This window comes from Melanostigma gelatinosum (genome assembly GCF_949748355.1).
Source record: "Melanostigma gelatinosum genome assembly, chromosome: 21".
Classification (NCBI taxonomy): Eukaryota; Metazoa; Chordata; class Actinopteri; order Perciformes; family Zoarcidae; genus Melanostigma; species Melanostigma gelatinosum.
Genome location: NC_136654.1, coordinates 5,297,177 through 5,320,629, shown reverse-complemented (window position 1 = coordinate 5,320,629; position 23,453 = coordinate 5,297,177). Strand labels below are relative to the sequence as shown.

Genomic DNA, 23,453 nt, shown 5'->3' with positions numbered 1-23,453 from the left:
GTCTGTGTGAGGTGCGTCGCAGCGGTTGCGCTCTCGTGTATTAGAATGCCTCTGCTGCATGTTCAGGCCAATTAACATATTGCCATCTGAGCTTGCGGCACGGCATGGAGGGGATGGTGACTGAACAGGAAAACCTTCAGCGGGTGAATTACGCCACATTATACAGTGAACTGTATGAACCATGTTCAGTGTAACGTCAAACAGCCATTCACATCAAACCATAATAAACTGAAGGAGAAGAGAAAATATGCCGGCACGGTAGCTTTTTCTTTTTCCAAACATTGATTTTCAGTTCATTCGTCAAAGCGATCGAGCTCGTGTGCGGTGCAACCGGCCATGCAGCTAACTGACCCCATCAGTTCGACCAACTGTGACCTGAAACTCGTGAATTATCCACCACATCGTTATCAAAGGATGCTCCACCAAGTTTGATGGGATTTTGCAACTTGAAATCTCTTGCGTCCTCACTTCAACCATCAAGCTTTCCCAATGTTGTCGGTGACGTTTTCTTGAAAGTCTTGAGGGCAATTTCATCATCAATCACATGCAGTTTTTTTTTTTTTTTGTGTAATTCAGCAGTGACACGATTTTTTATTTTTTTTTAACTTCTCTAACTCCCCTGACTCAAAGCTTCAAACGCTCCCTCTGTTACAGCAGAGGTCTCTGGCTGTATCAGTGTGATCTCACACATGCACACACAGTATCTCTCTGTCCCACTCACTCTCCATCTCTTCCTTCTCTTCCTCCGTCTACGTCTGCTCCCCCCCCTCCCTCTTGCGGTCCTGAGGGGGAGTCTTTGAAGTGTAATCTGTGACCCTCTTTTATCTGCTAGGTGGGACGAGTGTACCCCCAGGCTGTCTACTTCCCTATCCGTACCCTTTACCTGACACTCAAGATCGAACAGCGGGAGCGCTACAAAAGCGGTAAGTAAATATGGCCGTCTTTAGTGTGTGTGTGCTCTTTATCTCACTCTGACCGTTAACGGCTCTTTTCTACTTGTACAATACAGGGGCACATGTGTTTATAGCATATGGAAGATGCTCTTCAACATATAACTTTCCTTCATTGTTACTCTGGACCTGTTTATCTTTTCTTCAAGAATTTTCAAATTTTGTCTCCTCTTTCCTTCCTGCCTCATGTTTTCCTTTGTTCCCATCTTCCCCCTCCACCTCCTACCCACTCTCCACGCACCAGATTCATCTGGACAACAGCAGCCCAGTTCAGTGGGGGCCCAGCCTCACTCGGGGGCCTCCGACCCGGGGCCCATCCGGGCGACTGCCCCCATGTGGCGCTGCAGCCGGATCATGCACATGCAGCGTGAGCTGCACCCCACCCTGCTCTCCTCCCTGGAGGGCATCGTGGACCAGATGGTGTGGTTCAGGGAGAACTGGCATGAGGAGGTGAGGAGGAACAAAAGGCGGCCGCTTCAATGTGTGTCTGACTTTGTTGCTGCGCCACGCGTACGTTTGTCAGCGGATCAGATGGTGAGAAAATAATCCAGCTGGCGGTGGGAATTTTCATGCATCTGTGTGAAAACGAGTCGGAGTGCACATCTTGTGTGTGAGTGTGTCGCGCCACCTGGTCACCCAGATGACCCCCGTCTCTCCGATGTGCCGACACATCTGTTTAGTCTGAAGTGTTTTTCTGTGAATAGGTCCACACTGCCATGAACATATAATGGCAGAATATGTTCAAGAAGTAATTGCCCGTGTACATTTCAGATAAAAAATTCATTATTTTTGTTCTTTTCATTCAAGCGCATTTTGACTTAAATCGCTCATTCAGCCAGCAGCTTTTTTTTCCTCCTAATTTCACCAATTGTGTTGCTGTCAGTGCAGGAGGAGGAAGGCCTGACACGGCCGTCTAAACCGAGATTTTAGGCAGAATCCACACAGGGTTAGCTGTTCTGTGGGCGGAGGGGAAGACAAAGAGGGAGACGGGTGATGGATGGGTGTGCTGAGCGTGTAGGATGGGGAGAGGGCGTAAGGGCCGGAAGTTTGTTGGTGTGTGTGTATCGGTGTGATTATCTGTGAGGGTTTTGCGGGCACTCGGCAGCAGCTGCAGGCTCTACGCTTGGTTCCACTGGGCACACAGGGGGCACGGCACGCCATCATCGCCTTCCCTCTCTCCCCTTTCTTCGGTATGGCATCACATGCCGCGTTCAAGCTCATCAGGGACTTTTTCCTCACTATTTCTTTCCCCTTCCTCCTCCCTCTCTCTCTCTCTCTCTCTCGCTGCAGGTCTTGAGGCAGCTCCAGCAGGGCCTCGCCAAGTGCTACTCGGTGGCCTTCGAGAAGAGCGGCGCCGTGTCCGACGCCAAGATCACACCGCACACGCTGAACTTTGTCAAGAAGCTCGTTAGCACCTTTGGCGTGGGCCTGGAGAACGTCTCCAACGTTTCCACCATGTTCTCCAGCGCGGCCTCCGAGTCGCTCGCCCGTCGGGCCCAGGCCACGGCCCAGGACCCCGTCTTCCAGAAGATGAAGGGACAGTTCACAACAGGTTGGTTGGCTTTTAAAAATACAACCCGCACCTGGCTGCATCGACATAGAACCACACAGAACAGACGGAATGAAAAACAAGCCCTTTTCATATTGAGGTCATTCTTTACAAGCACCTGCTCTCTGTTTCCTTCCTTTTGTTTGTTCACTTTTATTTCCATGGCTTTCAACATCGCTGCTTTACCTCTCTGCAACTTCGTCATACCACTTGGAAACTTGGAAACGACATCAAGAAACGAAGCGTTCGTTTTCAGGCAACCAAAAAAAACAAAAAATAAAAGCAGTTATGTTTTCGGCAATTGCCCGGGTAGCAACACATGACATCAGAGATCCACCACCTATCGGCTAACAAGAGGAGCATGTGTGTTACTGTGTATGTATCCAACTGGATAACTTGTGAGACTCACATCAGCACTGAGGACTCACTGTCACTTGGAGCAGCTAGAGGATTGGTGCTCTGCAATATAATTACGGTTTCCAACCATATGATTTGATTTAGGGAGGGGTTGGAGGTGGTGAATGGTTAGATATGTGTGTGTGTGGGGGGGGGGGGGTCAGGTCAGTTTGTGTCTTTATTACACTGTGTGCACACACGGCCACGATGGTTTTGATTACACACCAGTCAGCTGCATTTCTGATCTAAGCTGGTGCAGCGCTGCGGTGATGAAATGGAGCAGAAGGCTCTCGGGTCTCTTGCCTCAGCTGAAACCATGAAACCATCCACTCTGTCGTAAAAGTTCAGCGTGCGGTCTTAGTTGTTACAGTACGTCTCGCTGCTGAAACTGGAATTAAATCATTTTATTCACTGGCGGCATTTCATCAGGCTGAAAAGGATTCTCAATCTTAAGTCAAAATGTTCTCCACCATATGGACACTGAACCTTTGGCCATTTTGTATTGGAATGTAAATGTGGTAGCGTAGTCCCAGTTAGGCTGAAGTACCACCAGCCGCCAGTCATGTGCTGTTGTGGTTGAGGCTGGAAGTCGTGCCGACAGTATCTATCCTCTTTGTCAAGGATTTGTTTTGTTTATGGGTTGCTTGCTGGAGCAAAAGTGAATATGGTTCAAATATAATAGAACATTGGAACAGGTCGGTGCTACTAAAGCTACCGTGGCACACAGATGGAACATTTAAATCCCTTTCCCTGTTTTATGTTGGTTCAAAACAATTGCAGGGGAGCTGTTGTGTTCTCATTACAGACAAAATCATTCGTAGAAGAGTACAAATAGCAATTCAAAACCAACATTAGCATCCCTTGTAAGTGTGGTCATCAAAGTAGGATGCTATACAACAGTATCAGGGCTGGGCTTTGTTGTACTTGATGTTGGACTTCACCTTCCAACTTGAGACCAGCCTCCGGTCATTTTGTCCGCCATTGTTCAGATTCATATGCGAGCTGAAGCATCCAGCGGGACAGGTGCACTTCTAGTTTAGCCGAAGGCCTCCCCTGAGACATTTTTCTCTAAACAATCATTCCCCCGCTTTTGGAAGCCGCGTGTCTGTTTCCCCACATTACATAAGGGAGTTGAACCACAGTTCACTGGACCCGCTGCAGCTTTCAGTGTGTACAAATAAACCTCTTTGCTTACTCCTTTTCACTCCTGCACACATACATGTTCGCTGAATTACCCTCGCAGTAAACGGCCCGGTCTCCCCTTTTTTTTTTATTGCATTTCCACGCAGCCTCTCCTACCTTCCACTCCCCCCCTGTGCTTTTCCCCTCCACTGGTCCTGAGAGTGGCCAATAGAGCTAATGTGTTTGGCCCTGGGATAGTGGAGGACAAGGACTGTGAGTGAATGAAAAGAAATAATCACCTGACGCAGAGAGGAAAAAATAAGCCATAATAAAATTGAGCTGACGAGCCTGTAAAACCAGAGAGAAGGAGCGTAAAAGATGGAAGGAGATTAGCAAAGAGAAAATAATGGGAATGAGAGTCTGAGAGGAATACGGGTGTGATGGCATTAGCGAGCAAAAGCATGGGACCGACTGAACGAACAACGCAAACAAGAGCGAGCGAGACTGCTCGAGCGCTGATGAATCTCGCCAGATGTTGCGGTGCCAGCTGTGCTCACGCAGCCAGGCGTCACCGGGGCTTCTGCGTGGCGGAGCGCCCGCCGACCCTCGCTGAGCCAGCTGTCCCCACGGCGACGTGGGAGCGGGGCCGACAAGAGACCCGAAACCACACAAGCCCTCCAGAGCGGAACAAACAGGGTTTACAGAGGCTGCCGAGCAGCCAAGCTCCCGTTCCCCGAACCACGTTAGTGGCTCACTCGCTTTCACAGGGTTTGTGGTCCGGAAAATATGGGTTTATGTGTGCACATATAACATTTGGCAGCAGGGAGGCATTCAAATCCAATTACGGCAAACGCTATTTGCATGAGTTACTCTTTTAGCAGTGGATCTGTTCCAGAGACTTTTGTCAGAAGAGATTCTTTTTGAAAAAGAAATGCACCGGCTTTTTAATTCTGTGCCTATTAAAGAGTCCTTTATGCTGAGATGGAATTAACCAGTTAAATGTTACTCTGTCGAGCTTCAGCTGGTTTCAGTCAGAGCTTTTAAAGCCCCGTACACTGTGATGACCTCTGACACGTTTGAAACTTCAGCTCACCAATCAGACACAGCAAAGTTGAGTTGGCTTCATCCCACCGCACACATTCACACAACCACACACCGAGTCAGGACCAGGGCAGTGAGACTCGAGGGAATGACGGTGCTGTACACGGAGGTGGCCCACCTGCTGAGTCTGGATCCATTTTTTGGTGCAGAAGTGTAGATCCTCTGCTGCGGTCCGCCAGGCACGCCGGGGCAGGGCCAGACTACCAGCGTGGGCTTCTCCACACCACACTCCGTCTCTCAGCATCCTGTTCCCCCAGCTAGCTAGCAGAGCAGGGGTCAGAGGAGTTCGGTGGGGTTGGAAACAACTCTCTTCTTGCTCTCTCTCCGGCTGTATTGCACTTGCCATAAAGCACTGCAGGTTTATTATTGTCGCACTATATTAACTCGAAACAAGGTGAAATGTTGCTTGCTAGTTGTTTCCGAAAGCGCCTTCGTTGCCCATGTTCGACAACATGTGTAACACTTCAAATATTCAGGTAATTCCTGCGTCTCATGTGCAGCTGTCTCCAGATTTAAGCAGGGTGAAATGTTTCATATCCGATAAAGATGGAATGATATCGCTATATTGCGTTACGGCGTGGAGCGTGTCTCGCCTTTTTTCCATTTGTAAGCGTTATACACTTTTGCGGCGCTCAATTGTTGTCGGGCGGGAGGGGGGGGGGGGGGTTGCAATTCTTCAGGACTGTTTCAATTTTACCTCTGCCAGCGAGGCCGGCCGAATTGCAGGCGGACGGATGGCGAAATAGGGCCGCTACGAAAAGAACATTGGCTGTTTTAAAGGGCTTATTTAAAGTATTAGGAGGTCTCACTCTGGGAGAGATTGAACAGGTTTGAAATGGCAATGCCTTGCAGTTTCATGGATTCATTATAACAGGCGGCACAACAGGGTGTGTGTGCGTGCGTGTGTGTGTGTGTTACAGAGTTGTCCTGGGGGCTTTATTCTAAAATGGAAAACCTGCCTGGCTCACTTCCCCTCCTTCCGTTGTTATTGCTGCAGCTCATCACAATATGTTATGTGCAACATGAGTTGTGACTTGAAACAGGAATTTAATACTTTAAGACTCATTTTTACAGCTCTAATTTAATCAGCTCCCAGCCTCCACTTGGGAGTTTTAAGTCGATGGAGCGGTTCTCCTCGTGCTGCCAGCCGGCAATGAATAACTTACCCGGTGACGTTCCCTTAAGCAAGGCACTTCACCACACTGCTGGAGTGAGGTGGCCAACAGGGCAACGCGCTATTTAGAACGGACATTTTCCCAGATGTGGGCCTCTGGAACCACTTCCCGCCCCGAGGCCTTCGCTGTGAGAAACAAGTTGTTCTTAGTCCATGTTACTGTGTAAATACCGGAAAAGCAAACACTCACATCTCACTTCAATTCATCTTCGCCGCTGCTCTCAAACAGGCCTCGCAGTGTTTGAAATGTCATCTGACCAAAAACGCTTTCAAACGTCTCTTTGATTCCGTTTATTTCTGTTCTATTTTCTTTCATTATATTTGACTCGACTTTTAAGTACCGTCCCCTGCGCATTTGCTGATTGTACGTTATTACACAATGCTGCTTAGAAACACATTGGTATTTATAGCACAGGCCTAGGAGCCTATTGTTGCAGGGGAGGTTAAAGGTTAACCACACCTGGGAGCTGCCCACTGCTGTTAACGGTGTGTAATGTTGGCGGCTGAGAGCAGCTCCACCGGAACACTTACGGGGGTGAGTGTCTTGCTGAAGGCCATTTTGGGGGTCGTTGATTAAGAGAGGGTAACGGTAACGCATCCACTCCCCCATCCACCCTTTCTCTGCTGGCTTTAGGATCTCCTCCGGCCACATTCGAATCACTGGCACGGAGATTCTTGTTTTTAACCGGCTTTTTTTTCCTCCTTCCCAGACTTTGACTTCAGCGTGCCGGGCTCCATGAAGCTTCACAATTTGATCTCCAAGCTGAAGAAGTGGATCAAGATCCTGGAGGCCAAGACCAAGCAGCTGCCCAAGTTCTTCCTCATTGAGGAGAAGTGCCGCTTCCTCAGCAACTTCTCTGCGCAGACGGCAGAGGTGGAGATCCCCGGGGAGTTCCTCATGCCCAAACCTACACACTATTACATCAAGATCGCCAGGTACACGAGACCCTTCTCTATTACAACAAAAACACACACTTGCTGATGAATGTAGGATGCATCTACTTCTTGCTGCCTGTGGATAAAATAGAAAACTGGCAGCGAGAACACATCACTCCTCTTACATCGTGAATCGCTTCAGCGCCGTCTCGCTGTGTTTCTCGCTCTCAGGTTCATGCCCAGAGTGGAAATCGTGCAGAAACACAATACAGCGGCGCGCCGTCTCTACATCCGCGGCCACAATGGCAAAATCTACCCGTACCTGGTGATGAACGACGCTTGCCTGACCGAGTCGCGCCGCGAGGAGAGGGTCCTGCAGCTTCTCCGGCTCCTCAACCCGTGTCTGGAGAAGAGGAAGGAGACCACCAAGAGACACCTCTTCTTCACAGGTAGGACCGGGGATAAGACAGATGTCAACATATCGGGACGAGGGAGGATCTTTCTCTGAGATTACGTCCTTGTCCTTTATTCTTTTACACATTTGTTCATCACCTCTAGTGCTGCTGCACACTGATACCGACTGGCAATGACCCTCCCCTTTCATTTTCCTTCTCCTTCTGTGGCTGTCTCACTCAACACACAATTTCAATTTGCTTTCAAGTGCTATTTCCTGTCCGGTCATCCCCTTGTGGTTTGCCTCCCCCCCAGATGTTTGCCCACTCTCCACTTATGCACTTGATTGGTCTGTTTAAGGGGAAATATGGACGGGGAATTCAACAGTCCCCTTCCAGCCCATTTCCTCGCAACTGGAACGGCTGGTATTGATTTGATTTTTTGATTTGGTGTGCCATAGTATGTCAATGTTCTGACTGCTTTCACTGGGCAACCCGGGCTGTGCACAGCCTTTTACCTCCTTCGACCCTGCTCGGTGTTGAGCGATGGCACGCCTTCAGTGCAGCGGTTTCCCAACTCTGGAGTATTTTAGTTCTGGGTTTAGTTCTGGGTTTAGATCTGTGGTTCACACTGTGATAACACAGCGACCGTTTCCTAGGAAGCGCAGCCAGATGTTTACAGTTTGTGTGTCACTGACTTGGTATTTTCTTTCCCCTCTTCTTACCTCCATCCCTGCTATCGCCATCTTATTTCCCCTCCCCATCTCTCTCCCGCATGTATCCCGCCTTCTGTGTCTCCAGTGCCCAGAGTGGTGGCAGTGTCGCCTCAGATGCGGCTGGTAGAGGACAACCCTTCGTCTCTGTCATTGGTGGAAATCTACAAGCAACGCTGTGCCAAGAAGGGCATCGAACACGACAACCCCATTTCCCGGTATTACGATCGTCTGGCCACGGTGCAGGCCAGAGGCACGCAAGCCAGCCACCAGGTATGGACACGGCCGTATGAACAGAGTCCCACACGCACAGACTTGTGACCGGAGAACTCATCCTCAAAAGACTCGAGACTAGACTCGTGAAGTCATTTTCATGATACACGCCCACACACACTGCTGCAGTGACTACATAGCCCCGCCTCCTCTCACTCACTCAGTGCCGTCTGCTACTCGTCTCAGTCGCTCCGGTTGAATATGATGATTTGCGGATCGTTGTTGTGGCCCTCAGTGTTTTCCTTTTTTTTACCAGACAGTCTAGGGCCCGCCACAGTTTTTATTTTTTATATAATGAACGGAAAATATTTTACACTTCAATCTTGGCGGGTCAGGGACGGCCCGCTCGGTGTCGGTGCCTCTACGTGACGGTGCACCGAGACCCGGGATGAAGGTGTTTTGTGGGTCCGGCCGTGAGCTTTACAGGACCTCATCTCAAATGCCGTGCTCTGTGGGTGTGACTTCTTTTGTCCAGTCATCACCATTTATATTTATACAACCCCCGTGTTCATGATGACGTGTTTTTTCCAAGAGCACATTAAGTTCTTCATAGATCCAGCCTCTTAATTTAGCCTCAAAATGCACTTTGACTTGTGAGCATCTCTTAAACACATGCATACAATGTATAGTACATCTGTGTATTGCATTGTTATGCATCCTGGGTGATTGTATTGTAACGGTAGCTTTGTGCAGCCACGTCGCCTAGGAAGCATTTAAGCATTTGAAAACCATGTATCTCTAAAAGTTCTGCTTTAATGGGCTTAGAAAAATGAAGAAAAATAGCCGATATGGTTTATTTGGCTCAAGATATAGGAGGAGGGCCCACCTAACCTCCACTCCCTCCCCCTGTCTACCACCAGGTCCTGCGGGACATCCTGAAGGAGGTGCAGGGCAACATGGTGCCCCGCAGCATGCTGAAGGAGTGGGCCCTCCACACCTTCCCGAACGCCACCGATTACTGGACCTTCCGGAAGATGTTCACCATCCAGCTGGCCCTGATAGGCCTGGCCGAGTTCATGCTCCACCTCAACAGGCTCAACCCCGAGATGCTGCAGATCGCGCAGGTAGGAGAAGCGTGCAGACGCGCACACGAGCAGAAACAACGTCGGACTCTCCGTCAAGGGCGAGTGGCATTCGTGTGACTGGGGACGGGGGGGTTAATTCAATATACACTCTCACAGATGCATTGAGAGATCACCATTACCCTGCTCCATATCTGGCCGTATGAATTACCATTCTCCCCCATGACATTCACGCTTAGGCCTATCAGTCAGCCAGCTGCTGTCAATGCCAAGGGTGTTTTGACAGAACGCTATATTCAGTTCCTCCGCTCCACAGCTATCAAAAGACGTTTCAATTTGAAGAGGCCGTGTTTGTGTGTGCGCGTGCGCGTGCGTCTGCCTCTCTAGTCCACGCGCATCCGCCTGCCGCTCGGGTCCGCGGACAGCTTTCTAAAAGTCATTATTAAAGATGATCGTGTCAGTCGGCCACCCCAACCCCTCTGATCCTAATCGGCCTTTGCTGACAGGCGTTCCTCCGGGCGGCTAAGCGCCGGTATTAAGCCCCCTCACTGCCTGTTCCACTCCGCAGATCCCATTAGACACAGCAGGATTACGGTGCGGAGAGCGTGCGTACACACACAAACAGAGCGGGAGTGCAAGGACAGGACATCACAGGCGTGTTGGCACCTATAGAGCTCAATGAGGCTTCGAGGCATCCGTCATGAAAGGCACTTCTTTGTGGCTGTAATTCAGTCGTAGATCTAATTCTTTAAAGACCTGTCGCATTGTCTCCTCCACCTCCTTGACTCTGTATCTACTTCTCACAGTCAAGTCCACAGCTCCGAGTCACTACACGGGACACATTAATGTTGCGTCACACCAGCCCCCAAAAAATGAAGCCGTCGCTGGCGATTTAGCATTCTGAGCGCCGCCTCTGCAGCCAACTGTCTGCAGGCTTATCTGAGCCTCCCGGGGGTTGCTGGTGTCTCAGGTCACTGCCTTGAGGCCCTCCGCTGGGGCCTGTAGGAGCAAATCAGTAGGAGAGAGAGTGGGGAGGGAATTAAGAAGAAGGGGGAGATGGGAGGGAAGGAGGCGAAGCAGAGGAGGAGAGAGGGAGAGCAGGCGCTGGAATGAAATGCTCTGCTATAAAGCTGTCAGGTGCACTCACCTTTTCATATACGGGAGCTTATCTTCCCCCGGAATGGCTGCTTGTGTAGCGGTCCTCGTGCACATAAATGCAGGGCTTAAAGATGAAAACATGGCTGTATATATTTAAGTCAGCGGGGAGCGAGAGGAGCGAGAATGAATTGAGCATTATCGATGTTCTGCTGCTGATAGTTGGACGTGTTACTGCGTCTGGGGCACGCAGATCAATAACAGTAGCTGTTTGGTTGGCGCGAGCTTGTTTTGTAAGTCCCCGAGCCTTTCTAAAGGAGAGTTATATTCTAGTGGTCTAAGGACTGCAGAGAGGAACCATTAGATAAGTTCTTTAATTGGTACTGGTTATGAGTCGGTAGCCCTGGAGAATGCTGAAATAAAGCTGTCTCTAAATAATATTTACAACGTCCTCCCTTACACACGCTTGTTTTCTGAGACTTCTGACTCGTACTGTGCCTTTAATTGAATCGATTGTCTGTTTTTAGGACACCGGAAAGCTGAACGTCTCCTACTTCCGCTTCGACATCAACGACGCCACAGGCGACCTGGACGCCAACCGTCCGGTTCCGTTCCGTCTGACGCCGAACATCTCGGAGTTCCTGACCACCATCGGCGTCTCCGGCCCCCTCACCGCCTCCATGATTGCTGTGGCACGATGCTTCGCACAGCCTAACTTTAAGGCAAGCTGTCTGCGCTCAAGATTGTTCCATGTTTATGTTGATCCTGTGTTTTCAGACAAACCACAGCGCAGAATAATATGATTATTTTCAGATGAATATAGAATATAGCAGATGATCAGAGGCTTATGTTCCACATTTGATGTGAGGTATTGGATTTTAACCATTTATGTTATAGATATATACGTAGATTAATATTGGAATTTCGGTAATTACACTGTTGCTTTGAAGCTACTTAAATCAATATTCTTATATGAACATATTACTTATCTTTGACAGGGCCCGCTCACAGTGACTAACCCACAGGTGGTAATATGTCCGTGTTGAGTGAACAGCTTGTGTGCGTTTCCACTAAATGCCCACCTAATTAGTTCTTGCAGGTTTAAGGAGCACATCTCTTCGCATCCTTCTACAACATAAATGTGTAAAAGTTGTCACAACAGGTTACACAGCTGTGTGTGGCGCTGCAGCGGATCATACAACTCGCGGTTGGGATCGTGTGCGAGGTTACGTGCGGATCACGGATTGACGGTGGTCCGTTACGCCACTAGCGCTGTCACAATATCGCATTTAAATGTCAGAATAAGTATACTTGAAAAATGACCCAGATGGCACGAGTGTTAGCAGGGTTTAAGGAGAAGTGTATTTAAAGTGAGAGGTTGGAGTGAGCCGGCAGTGAGGATATACTTGATTCTGTCACGAGGACGCAGCGGTCTGTTGTGGAATCGAAGCTCCTGCTGAGTTCTCCAGATAAACTGAGATAAACCCAATGCAATGAAAGCCCGAGCAGTCAGAGGGTCTGTATAACGGATCTGCAGCGGGGCGGTAATGACAGGCGTGTGGTGTCTATGTATAGGTCTATACTTAAAGCCCGACTCGTGTGGAAGGAGCACGAGTGCCTAAAATATACATCAACAAAACACTTGACGATGGGAACCAGTTAAACTCGAGTGCCAGACGTAAAGTCAAAGAAAATGGACTTTTTTTTCCCAGGAAAACGCCACAAACGCATAACAATCATCCACTCAAATATGTTAAAGCCTGAAACCATAGAAACACTTTACGTGGGATTGGGGAACAGGGTGTTCCGAGTTAAGCGGTGATTGCTGGTGTTGTGGCCACATCCTGGTTATGTATTTCAGTTCTGTGGCGCCGTAATGAGCTGCTGACACAACCTCGATTGAACTTAACGGCTTTGTTTAATATGTCTGGGACTGGCGTTGACTTTATATTAGCTGAGGTTTCATCATGTTTCATCGCTCTTTAGTCCCATGACGGACACTTTCGACACATGGCTTAGAAAAGTCTAGCCCAGAAGATTAGCATGCTGTGTTTACAGAAAGGGGGGGGGGGGGGCGACACAAGTCTGTGTTTTTCCAGACTTGTGTCGCAATCAGGACGTTATTGCAAGAGCAAAAAATTTAAAATGTTCACATTTTTGTGATCACAAGTCATTGAATCTGAATCAAAGCTAAGAAGCTACTTTTAGTTTATTCCTACTGAACTACATTGGTAAATTTGAGTGAGTGCTAAAAGGAAACGAACCGCGAGTTTCTCTAAAAGTGAACATTGGTTGTGTGAGGATCCCGTGGTTATTGTACACTTTGCTTCATGGTTGATTCTTTATGATTGACATCTTGAGTTTCACCTGTCCCCGATAGGTGGACGGCATCCTGAAGGCGGTCCTTCGCGACGAGATCATCGCGTGGCACAAGAAGACCCAGGAGGACACGTCCATGCCGCTGTCGCCCGCCGGCCAACCGGAGAACATGGACTCCCAGCAGCTGGTCTCGTTGGTCCAGAAGGCCGTCACGGCCATCATGTCCCGCCTCCATAACCTGGCTCAGTTCGAGGGAGGAGAGAGTAAAGTCAACACACTGGTGGCTGCAGCCAACAGCCTGGACAATCTGTGTCGCATGGACCCGGCCTGGCACCCCTGGCTCTGAGAAAACCGAGCAAAGAGGAGGCAAAGGGAAAGAAAACGTGTTGTTGTTTACTTTTATTACGTATCTGACGAACACGGACAACTGTTACATGTATGTTGGTCTTCACCGTAACAAAAGCCTGATGGACTCCTCTTTCTCTCTCGATCAAAGGGCAATGAAATAGTTAAAGCGGAATCAAGTGGAACAAAAGGCCCCGACTGTCACATTGATAGTCTTAAGAGGACTTCCCAGTATACATAATAGTTATATCTGGACTGATTCTGAATCTTTTTTTATCAAAACACAATTTCTCCCTCCACTTCTATTTATTTTTATAACTAAAGCACGGGGATGCCAGTTGTCCTGTCGGACAAGGAGACGGTACAAATACTTTGTGCAGGTTTAATGAGCTCACAGGGGTTTGTTTCTTTTTAATTTAAGAGATTGCGGAATCTTCTGTTGTTAGCGTTAGCTGTGTTGTACCATTTTTACACAGTTTCCTCGTAAAATAGCCATTTGTCCTCTCAAATCTCTATTTGTATTTAAACCGAAACACGTGTTCCTGCAGAATGAGGACATTTGTTGTCCTATGAAACTTCATCAACATGTCTGAGTAGTTCAAAAGCCGTTTTTCGTTGCATTTCTTTTGTCTGTCCATCAGCCGTGTAACAAAGTCAAACTTCAGGACGGATTCACACTGTAATAAGCTGTAACAGCTGCAATGCAAATATGTCATTCCCAAGCTGGTTGTGTGTGCATATACTCCCCTTTTTTGTAAAAGCGCAATGCTTTTTTTCAGCAGAAGTATTATCGCTTGCCTTGTAAATATACATTTTGTTTTAATAAAATGCTCTTTTTTTTTTTTTTATACGGATGCTGATGTTGGCTTTTTTCTTCTTTGTACAGTGTACAGAAATTTCTGGAGAGGCGGCGTTGAGTCAAAGTGCCGCTCCGTGTCGTGGTGGCACAATAACCTTGTGGTCATTCCCTCCCTCTGGTTCAAGAAAAGGTGTGTGTTGGGGCGTTTCCAGCCCCCCCCCCCCCCCCCCCCCGGTGTTTGATTAATGCGTGCCAGTAGACCTCCGAGTGGGCTGGCCTCGCTTGACTTATACACACTGTCAGCCGGCCCGCCTGAACTCGTAAACAAAGGTTATATCTCTGTTCGCCTCTCTGCAATCCACGTGCACAGCCTCTCTGCCTCTCGTCTACACATTTCTCTTCCTCTCTCATCCACGCAAGAAAAAGGCAACACTTGTTTTGTCTTCCAAGTCGCAGCAGCTGGTAGTTTACAACATTAAACTACAATTTTATATATTTTTTGTCGTGACTGCTTAAAGAGGCTGCAGTGTTTTTAGTAGGTGCTTCACTGCACATGCAGGAAATACCCATGATACTGTACAAATGCTTGACAGATCATTTGGCTTTTTCTGGATCTATGAAACAACCCTCAGAGCTATTGTCTGTTACAATATCTACTTTAATGGAGAACTTTGAGGCCGAATAAAACCTTTTTTTCCTCATTTCTAACAACACAAGGAAGGTTCTCATCAACAGTCAACTCTTTATCGTTCGACTGACTCGGCTGACCAGCTTATTCCTGGATGCAATCACTTCCCCACCAGAATCCCACCGACATCAACAGAAGAGCAGGCCGACCCGGTGACCTGGAACCAATACCTCTCCAGCAGCCAGAACTGATAGGCATGTCAAGTCTCAGACCAAAGCGTGATTGAGGGATTTAGTTTCTCGGTGAATGGAGACTCATCCGGGGCGTTTTGTTCGGAGTCCTTTTGAACGATTGTGTTTGAAGTTCTGGGTGCCCTCTGTTGGGACAGGCATCCATTTCACGCCTCAGGTGTCTGTTCCGATCTGATAGAGATTAGGGGAAATATGAAATCCACAACACACACACACACACACCCTCCCCATATGATATGTCATAGCTTGCCTTCTGGGGCCTTTTTCTTGACATCCTGTGACTGCAGACAGAAGAGGCTGCAGCGACCCCCCCCCCCCCCCCCCCTCCTCCTTTGCTTTCCTTTACTCTCTGCTTGATATGAGTGAAGTGGAAGCGAAGGCTTAACCAGCCCTCACCCCCACATCTGCCTCCCTCCCTCTCCAGTAGCGTGAGAGGAGTGGGGGTGATTGATGTGCTCCGGTGGGAGTGGAGGTGTGGAGCCTGGATCATCATCAGCCGTGGCGCAGAGCAGAGATCTCGGAGGACACACCAAAGCAGGAATAGATCCTGGCAGGACCAGATGATGAAATCTTCCCCCTCCAATGATCCTCATCCCCGTGGAGGATGGCTGGGGGGGGAGGAGGGGGGGCTTAAGGGAGGAGCAGAGGAGGAAAGCTGTTTCAGAATCTGTCTGTTTGGTTTATTTGGCAACTAAGCTGTCATATTTCTCAAGAGTCTGATTCGGATATGGCGAAATGAAAACTTACAGTAGACGTTGCGAGTACACAGATGAGCGGTTGTAGCATTAAGTCTGCTGAATCACAGAAACACGGATGACGCTGTTGTAAAAGGAACAAAAGGTGAAAAAGCATTCCCCAAAAAACCCTAATCCACTTCTTTCCTCTCTTCACAATTCATCATTCAAGCCCAGGAACTCCTTTTTCCTGTTTTCACCAGCCAGCATCCAATTATACATCACATTGCATCGGGCCTCGTGGCGCAGTCGGGGGGGGGGAGACGCTTCTTTGTATCCTCATGTAAACAAACAGTATTAATCAAATAATTTGTGTGTGGATCTCTAGTCTTGGAAGCAGCACATCTCATATCTAGCAGCTGAGGCTTTGTTTTGTTCCTTGGCGAAGGAGTCCCATTAGGACTTCTAATGGCATTTCCACTCAGAGGAGTTGAGCTCATTAGTTTGGTGTCTAAAATCTGCTATTATGACTTTAATTGCACAAGCTGTACACAGCAGTACGGGAAGCAATCAAAGTCACTTTTTTTTTTTCTTCTTTTTTCTCGGTTGACAGTGATGCAGCGGCACATCAACAAGTCACATGCTGATTTAAATACGGATACACTTTGTATAGACTCACAGCGCAGGGGTTTGGAGGGAAAAGGGCTAAACGTGACAATTTAAATCATTTGACATTCAGTTAAAGTCACAATCTCTGTTTTCTTCATTTGACTGATTTTCTGTAAAACTAACTTGATTTAAGTGGCGTTCAATCAGCAGAGCTTGTGATTCAAACAAGCCATGGCGTAACGATATATCGTCCTGGACCGCAATGCTCCAGTTATACTGGCGGGAACTCTCCGTTCAAAGCTTCAACTCAAACCGTAAAGGAACAGTTCAACATTTTGGCAACGACACTTATTGGCCTTTTAGCATAGCGTTAGATGAGAAGATCATACCTCGTCTCTGTAAATAAAAGGCTGTAGCCGGCATCTGGTTAGCTTAGCTTAGCATAAAGACTGGAAATGGGGGGGGGGGGACAGCTAGTTTGAAAACACAGCTGGACTTACCGACTACAAATTGAGTATATCGGAATCATTTAAAAACACTTTGCTCCTCCCACTTTTCCTTCTCAATTGATGATGTCATCACAAGGCTAAACTGAACTGACAACAACGGCGTCATTGTCCTTCATTGTTGTTTTTTATTGCCAGTTGGTAACATCCGCTGCACTGCAGTGTGGAGCAGTGGAGCGTGATTAATGATGGCGTCCTCTTGCCACTGAATACCATGCTGAAGTGGTATTAGTGTGTAAGTGTTATTTCACATTGGCACTTTTAAATCAGGGGACACGTGCTCATTGTTTTGTAGCCATACTTCTCCCAACATTGACAAACGTGTGTATTTGTAGTTATTCACATTACTGTAGGCCGAGTCTCAAACACATTGCCAATGTCATATACTGAATGTAAGTGGGTTGCATTTGAGCAGAGGGAAGAGTCCAGCTTTGGAAAAGAACATTAAAGTGAGCTTAGAGCACTGACTAGTACAGAAGTACATGAATTATGAATGGCTGGGATTCTGTTTCAGTTCTGTGCAGTACTTTTCTCTTTGAGTGTACTTGCTGCACTGTAACATCATCCTCTTTGTTCTTTTGTGTTCTTCAGTTTCTCTTCGCTCGTAGGGTCAAAGCCGTCTTCCTGCTCGAATCAAACTTTGTTCTAATCACACGAGTAGCTGGCTGAGTGGTGTTCACATGATTCCTGATGTCGAACAGTATTTAGCACATCACAGCTCTTCAGAAATCAATTCTTGTGCGGTAGGGCTCGGTGAGAACCTTTCAGCTCCTGCTGCACACATTGATTAAGTGCTACGGATCTGGAAATGTGCTGGCTGTTGTCAATGTTACTGCAGGAGGAGATCAAGGAGGGTCTGCAGCCAGTGCGTCAATCCCCAATGATGGATTTTGGATTTGAAAGAACAACGAGGTCTGCCAGGGTATCATCATGGTGTTTCAACCTGACATGACCCCTGGGACCATTGAGGGGCCTTCAAAGTAGAAATAAACACACGTCTGTGATTTTCAGACACAATTCAGCTGCAGAAAGTACCTGCTTTCTGAACCACTGCTGCGGTTTTAGACGGAAACGTTGGCAAGCTAACGTGGTCACAATGACAATGCTAACATGCCAATATTCAGCAGATATGTATAGTTAGCATGCTAACGTTAGCACAGAGCTGAGGCAGATGGGAACGTCGTTAGTTTTGCAGGTATTTGGTCATTAACCAAAGTATTTTGTGACCCGGTGATGACTCTGGTCGAGAAATCATCGGAGTGATTCATCCTGAGGGGATCATGAACGATGTCACCAAATGTCATGGTAATCCATCCATTAATTGTCGAGGTGTTTCACTTAAAACCTCAAATATGGACCTCATGGTGGCACAAGAGGAAAGATCATGTGTTCACCAAAGATATTCGGGTGTATCCTCTGGGAACCATGCATCTCTATTCAATTTCATGGCAAAGTATCAAGTAGTCTCTGCATTGAGTCATTTATAGTTTTACCTCCATTCAGTTGTGAAGAAAAACATTAGCTTTTAACATTAGCTTTTATAGCAAAGAGCTGTGTTCTAATAAAATTCAAACTTCACTCAGTGGGTATTCACAGTCAAATAGTCAGATGTATTTCCCAGGTGATGAGATAAATTTGGTCGCTTTTTGAGTTAAGTGAAGAAGCTCTACAAAGAGTATATAACGCACGCCAGCAGGAATAAGACAGCGAACCAGAAAAGTCCACCCCCTGATACTCTATTCCAGGAGTTATTCTGTGATGAAGTGTGGTAATATATACTTAATGGTGCGCCAATTTCCCCACAGTCTTATCTGCTTCTATTGAAGTCGGAGATTTCGCCGCCTTTCCCAGAATCCCTCTCAACAGCACACCTGAACTTGTTGCATTGAGACGGCAAAAGCAGCAGCGTTGGTGACAGGTAGTGAGACCAATGGAGGATATTTTTTTCAGTCAAGAAAAAGTAGGTTGCACTTGTTATTCAGAATGCAAGCCGGCCTGTGGCTAGCACTGCGTCATGTTGCTTCCCAACTTTAGTCTTCTAACAAGTTGCTGCACTCACCCGGTGTCCAAATCCTTCCTTATTATACGCGCCAGATGAAACCCGGCAGGACTGAAGTCAGGAGGCGGCTGTGATTGAGGACACTGTTGGTGGGCAAATTGGCAGCTCCGTTTCTTGCGAAATGGATTTCTCCCCGTATGATTGTTGAAGTGTTTGCGAGAAGAAAATGTCACCATATGATTGTGAGGCTTTGATGCCAAAAGCTGCCTTGTACCATAGCCATAGATGCATTTAATTCTGAACTAATCACTCACGTTCAGCCAGTACTTTGGTTTATGAGCGATTAACCTCAGCTGTATTTTGTGTTTAGTGCTAACACGCTAAACTAAGATGGCCAGTGGAGTAAACATAACACCTGCATTGTTCACTGTGGGTATGCCAGCATGCTACCGCGTCTGCATGTCATATCACCAATGTTTGGTTGGTGTACGACCGTACAACAACCCCGGGCCAGAAATGCTAAGTTACATCCCCTAAAGCTAGGTGGATGTTTTTCTTTCAGCGTGACTGGTGGGGTTCTTACTTCTCCTGCAGCTCCTGTAGCCGCTTCATCTCTAATAAGGCCTTTAATTGCCCGCCATCATGGACATGGCCCCGCCCACCAGCGCTCCCCTCCACCCCGAGCCAATTAATGATTCTCCTCCGAGGATGTCCCGACCAGACCAGGCAGAGAGCTGCTCAGCCTTGGCTGACAACACTCCCCCCCCCCACCTCCCTGCCCTCCACCCATCCATCCCAGCATCCTCAGCACTCTCCGTCTCCTCTGCGCCCAACCGCGTGATTTAATTTGTTTGGTAATATCAGGATTGGCATGTTCAGCCCAGCTTCACTCCAAAGTGAAATTGGACAAGGGCATTGGAGCCTCACCATGTAAAACCGGCTCACCTTGACAGCTGCTTGAGTGGGCAGTGGATTGCAGTAGAGAGTGGAGTAGGAGGAGGAGGGTGGGAGGACAAGGTAGCGGCAGGGGGGTGGGTGAAGGATGTACCTGAGAGGAAGGCAGACACCAATTCACTTCTCTCTTTTCCACAGGCGAGTTTTGTGTCAGAAAAGGGAGCCAGCTTCGAAGACGGAAGCTGTTTAAAGTGGAGACAACGCACCAGGTGGGGACCAACCTGCACCACAACAACATGCTGGAGCTCGTCCAATCTGTCCAATCAGCTTCCAGGGAGACTCGGGCAAGAAAGCCCGTCCTGTTGTGTGTGATGGATCTCGTTGTAATTTGTCAAATTTATTTTGTCAGCTCAGATCTTCAAACTCTTCTTTTGATTGTAGAGATCACAGATATGTGCACAAGGGAGCTGCTTATTTTCTCTGCCCAGATTTTCCCAGTCCTCCCCAAATCCATCTGGCTATTTATTCTGTGCTTTGTGGTACTCTCTTTGTAGTGCACAACAAGTATCTTTTGTCGCCTCTTTTCTGGTGAATAAGGGAAGACTCTAATGAGCATTTTAAGGACAAATAAAAAGAAATGATTGCAGTGGGTTTGTGAATAGTTATTCCATGATACATCTATAGAATACATGTATTTTTTCTCTTGCCGAGATAGTTGAGAAGATCGATATCATGTCTGTTTGTGAAGTAGCATGTTGAGCTGGAGCCGGGAGGCGATGAGCTTAAAGGCTGGAAGCAGTGGGGAACAGTCCTCGTCGGTTCTCATCAGGTCGGCTCTCTCTAAGTGTTAGAAATATGCCTTTCAACACCTATAAAGCTTAACATGACACAACACTTAGAAATATAAAAATGAGAAGTCTCGAGTCTCCACTGGTTGCCTGGAAACCTCCCAATGATGCTCATTGCTGTAACTGTTCATGTAACTCTATGTAACTGAGCTCAGCCAGACACCCCTGTAACTGGCTAGTTCAGCGACCCCTTGTCTCTGCGTTGTGTTAGGTTGAGGAATGATGGACAGGAATCTTGTGTCTATCTGTGCTGCCATTTATTGTCTTTACTGGATCATAATATGTACTGCTAGTTCCGAGCTAACTTCTTTGTCCTTTTATGTTCATGAGTTTATTCCAGTAAAGTGCGTTACATCCACTTCTTACGCTTCTCAGTGGCATTTCAGATGTCATAACACTTGCACGTTCATGCAGAAAACATTGATATGAGGAGAGTTGAACTTGAAAATCACACTCGGGCATATGTGCAGAGAGAGCACGCCTGAGTAACTAAACTTACACAACTGAGTTCATGGCAAGGAGAACTGTACCGCACAAATCCTCTTGCATTCATGTTAAACGAGCGAGATATGGCGTGCCAATAAGCCAGGGGGAGAGAGTGGGAGAGAACTTTGGATAAAGCCATGCGCAAGCCGTCGCTACCCAATGGCATTGTGGGATATTTATGCTGGCGTAGAGTCCAATGTTTGCATACTGTAATAGTTGACCGGAAATAGTATGCAATTCACGTACAATTGGTTTCCTACCAACATTTTGGACGTGTTAAAATACTAAAATACTGTTTTAACGTACTAAATAGCATGTTAGTATGGAATTTTGGACGCAACCATTGGCTCGTCGTCATATTGATGCATCAAGTTCGGACGCAGTTGGGTCAGAGGAAGTCTTGATAGGCTTCTCAAGGAACCTATAAGAGAAGGAAGGGTCATTACGTCATCCTGACAGCATTCTAATTTTGCACAAAGTAACAAGTACAGGTATAAAGGTCCAGATTTATATTGAATATTGTTGAATATCATTAACAATTTGAGGTTTGGTTCGTTATTGTTAACAAACATGCTCTATTACAATCACATGTATGTAGAATATTACCTGCTTGGAACCATTGTGAGTTTAGTGATGACATGACCCTTTCTTATTTTATATGTTCCTTGGGATTTCTGAGCGTTTAACATTACATCTGTAAAGCTGTCCATGGTGTTCATTTTGATAAAATGCCCTTTTTATATTCTATTTGATATGATTGTTTGTATTTGCATATTTATTGCTAATCATCTGTCAATGTTAATCATTTTCTGCCTTGGCCATTACGTTTTCTCACAAAGACTATCAATGATGTCATGCTAATAGAGCTCCTTTGAATTAGTACTAGCCAATCACAGCACAGTAGGAGGTCCTAGGCGGAACAGACATGTACCATGAATACCTGCAACTCACCTATCGTCTTGCTCTGCGCCCTCTCTGCCTATGACAGGTAGGCCTATAATTACCCCAAAGAACCACTTGTTAGCTAAACTATTTAATAGGTGCCTCGTCTTTCCCGAACTCACAAACGTTAGCTTAGCTATATGAAAACAGTTGTTGGTGAATTAATATGTCCACAAGTTCGGTTAATAGAGAGTAAGACCACCTGTTTGAGTTCCTGTAATCAACAGAAGGTGAATACGTATGTGTGTGTGTGTGTTTAATACTGTACTAATTTCATGTCGTCGTGTAAATGTTCTTTGTAAAATGCTAATTGCGTTTAGCGCGTTAGCATGCTAGTGATATTAGTGCAGTGCTAACGTTAGCGCAGCGGTTCCCAAACCTTTTAGGCCGCGCACCCCCTTCTACATCCCGACCGGGTTCATGCACCCCCAATCCCACACATTTAAAAAAAAAAGAAGCAACAGAGCCTATTTATAGCCGCATAGAAATCGGACCAATGAGAGAACAGTTTGCTCGCGCGTGGCAAAGGGGCAACTGTAACATTGTATCATATTAATCCCTGAATCAGAACAAAGCAAACGAACTGAAGGTGTGAAAACGCCCTGAAACACTGCAACAAAGTTTCAATAACTTTCAGTTACACCAGGCGTCACTTTTAAAGAGCAATCAGGATGGCGAGGACACACGCACAGGCTCAGAGGCAGATTGCATCACATTTAATTTACAATTAACCATACATAGAATGAGACTGCAGTTGTTTTTGGCTGTTTTGTAACTCCTCCAATTTCGATATAAACAATGTAAGGGGCTTTTGACTTGCACCGGCATGCTTGGTGTTCAGGTGGCGACGTAAATAAGAGCTTCAGACAGCTGTTAGCCAGAACCTCACTGCACACCACGCACTGTGGCTTTGGGCAATCTGCATTGGCAATCCAAGTGAAGCCCATACACAGATCATTTCCAACATATTTCCTCTTTTTTTTCCCAGTCATCTCTCGGTTCCTCTTTTTTACCTTGACTCCGCGATGGTCCTATGTGCTCCCGATTTGTCTGTGCAGTCCCTTCCTCCTTCCTCCGACTCATCTTCCTCTGACTCCCATTCGATTTCTTCTCCCGGTCTCTCGCCTCCGATTCCTCTCTCTCTCTCTGTCCCTCTCCTCTTTTATGAGCCTTCGCTACGGCAACCCTCAAGGGACATATCATCGTCAACACCAGAACGACAAACATGAGACAGTCTGTTACAGTCATGTTTTTATAATGTGAAAATTATATTTAATATTAATTATTACACCATTAGACCACCATTACATTTTTCTTCTCGCGCACCCCCTAGAGGCAGCTCACTTTGGGAATCCCTGCGTTAGCGGGCTTCATTACTGTAGCTTAAATTGAACTGTTGCCACCAACAGGACCACCTGTTGGACCCTTGCAGCACCCGTCCCGAAACCTTCTCACAACCTTTGCCCACCAGGATGTTCATCTCCCTCCCA

The 23,453-nt window shown here is 47.1% G+C and overlaps 1 protein-coding gene across 5 annotated transcripts in view; it reads left to right on the top strand.

Moving 5' to 3' along the window:
- trrap (transformation/transcription domain-associated protein) overlaps nt 1-14,115 on the top strand; it is a 69,845-nt gene extending 55,730 nt beyond the window's left edge. For all 5 annotated transcript variants that reach the window (XM_079293798.1, XM_079293799.1, XM_079293797.1 and 2 more), the window contains 9 exons: nt 833-923; nt 1,195-1,400; nt 2,241-2,502; nt 7,003-7,228; nt 7,400-7,617; nt 8,362-8,546; nt 9,407-9,610; nt 11,191-11,385; nt 13,044-14,115. In XM_079293798.1, coding sequence (XP_079149924.1) covers nt 833-923; nt 1,195-1,400; nt 2,241-2,502; nt 7,003-7,228; nt 7,400-7,617; nt 8,362-8,546; nt 9,407-9,610; nt 11,191-11,385; nt 13,044-13,328 — 1,872 coding nt within the window. In that variant the 3' untranslated portion in view covers nt 13,329-14,115. The remainder of the gene's footprint in view (nt 1-832; nt 924-1,194; nt 1,401-2,240; nt 2,503-7,002; nt 7,229-7,399; nt 7,618-8,361; nt 8,547-9,406; nt 9,611-11,190; nt 11,386-13,043) is intronic.
- The last annotated feature ends 9,338 nt before the right edge of the window (nt 14,116-23,453 follow it).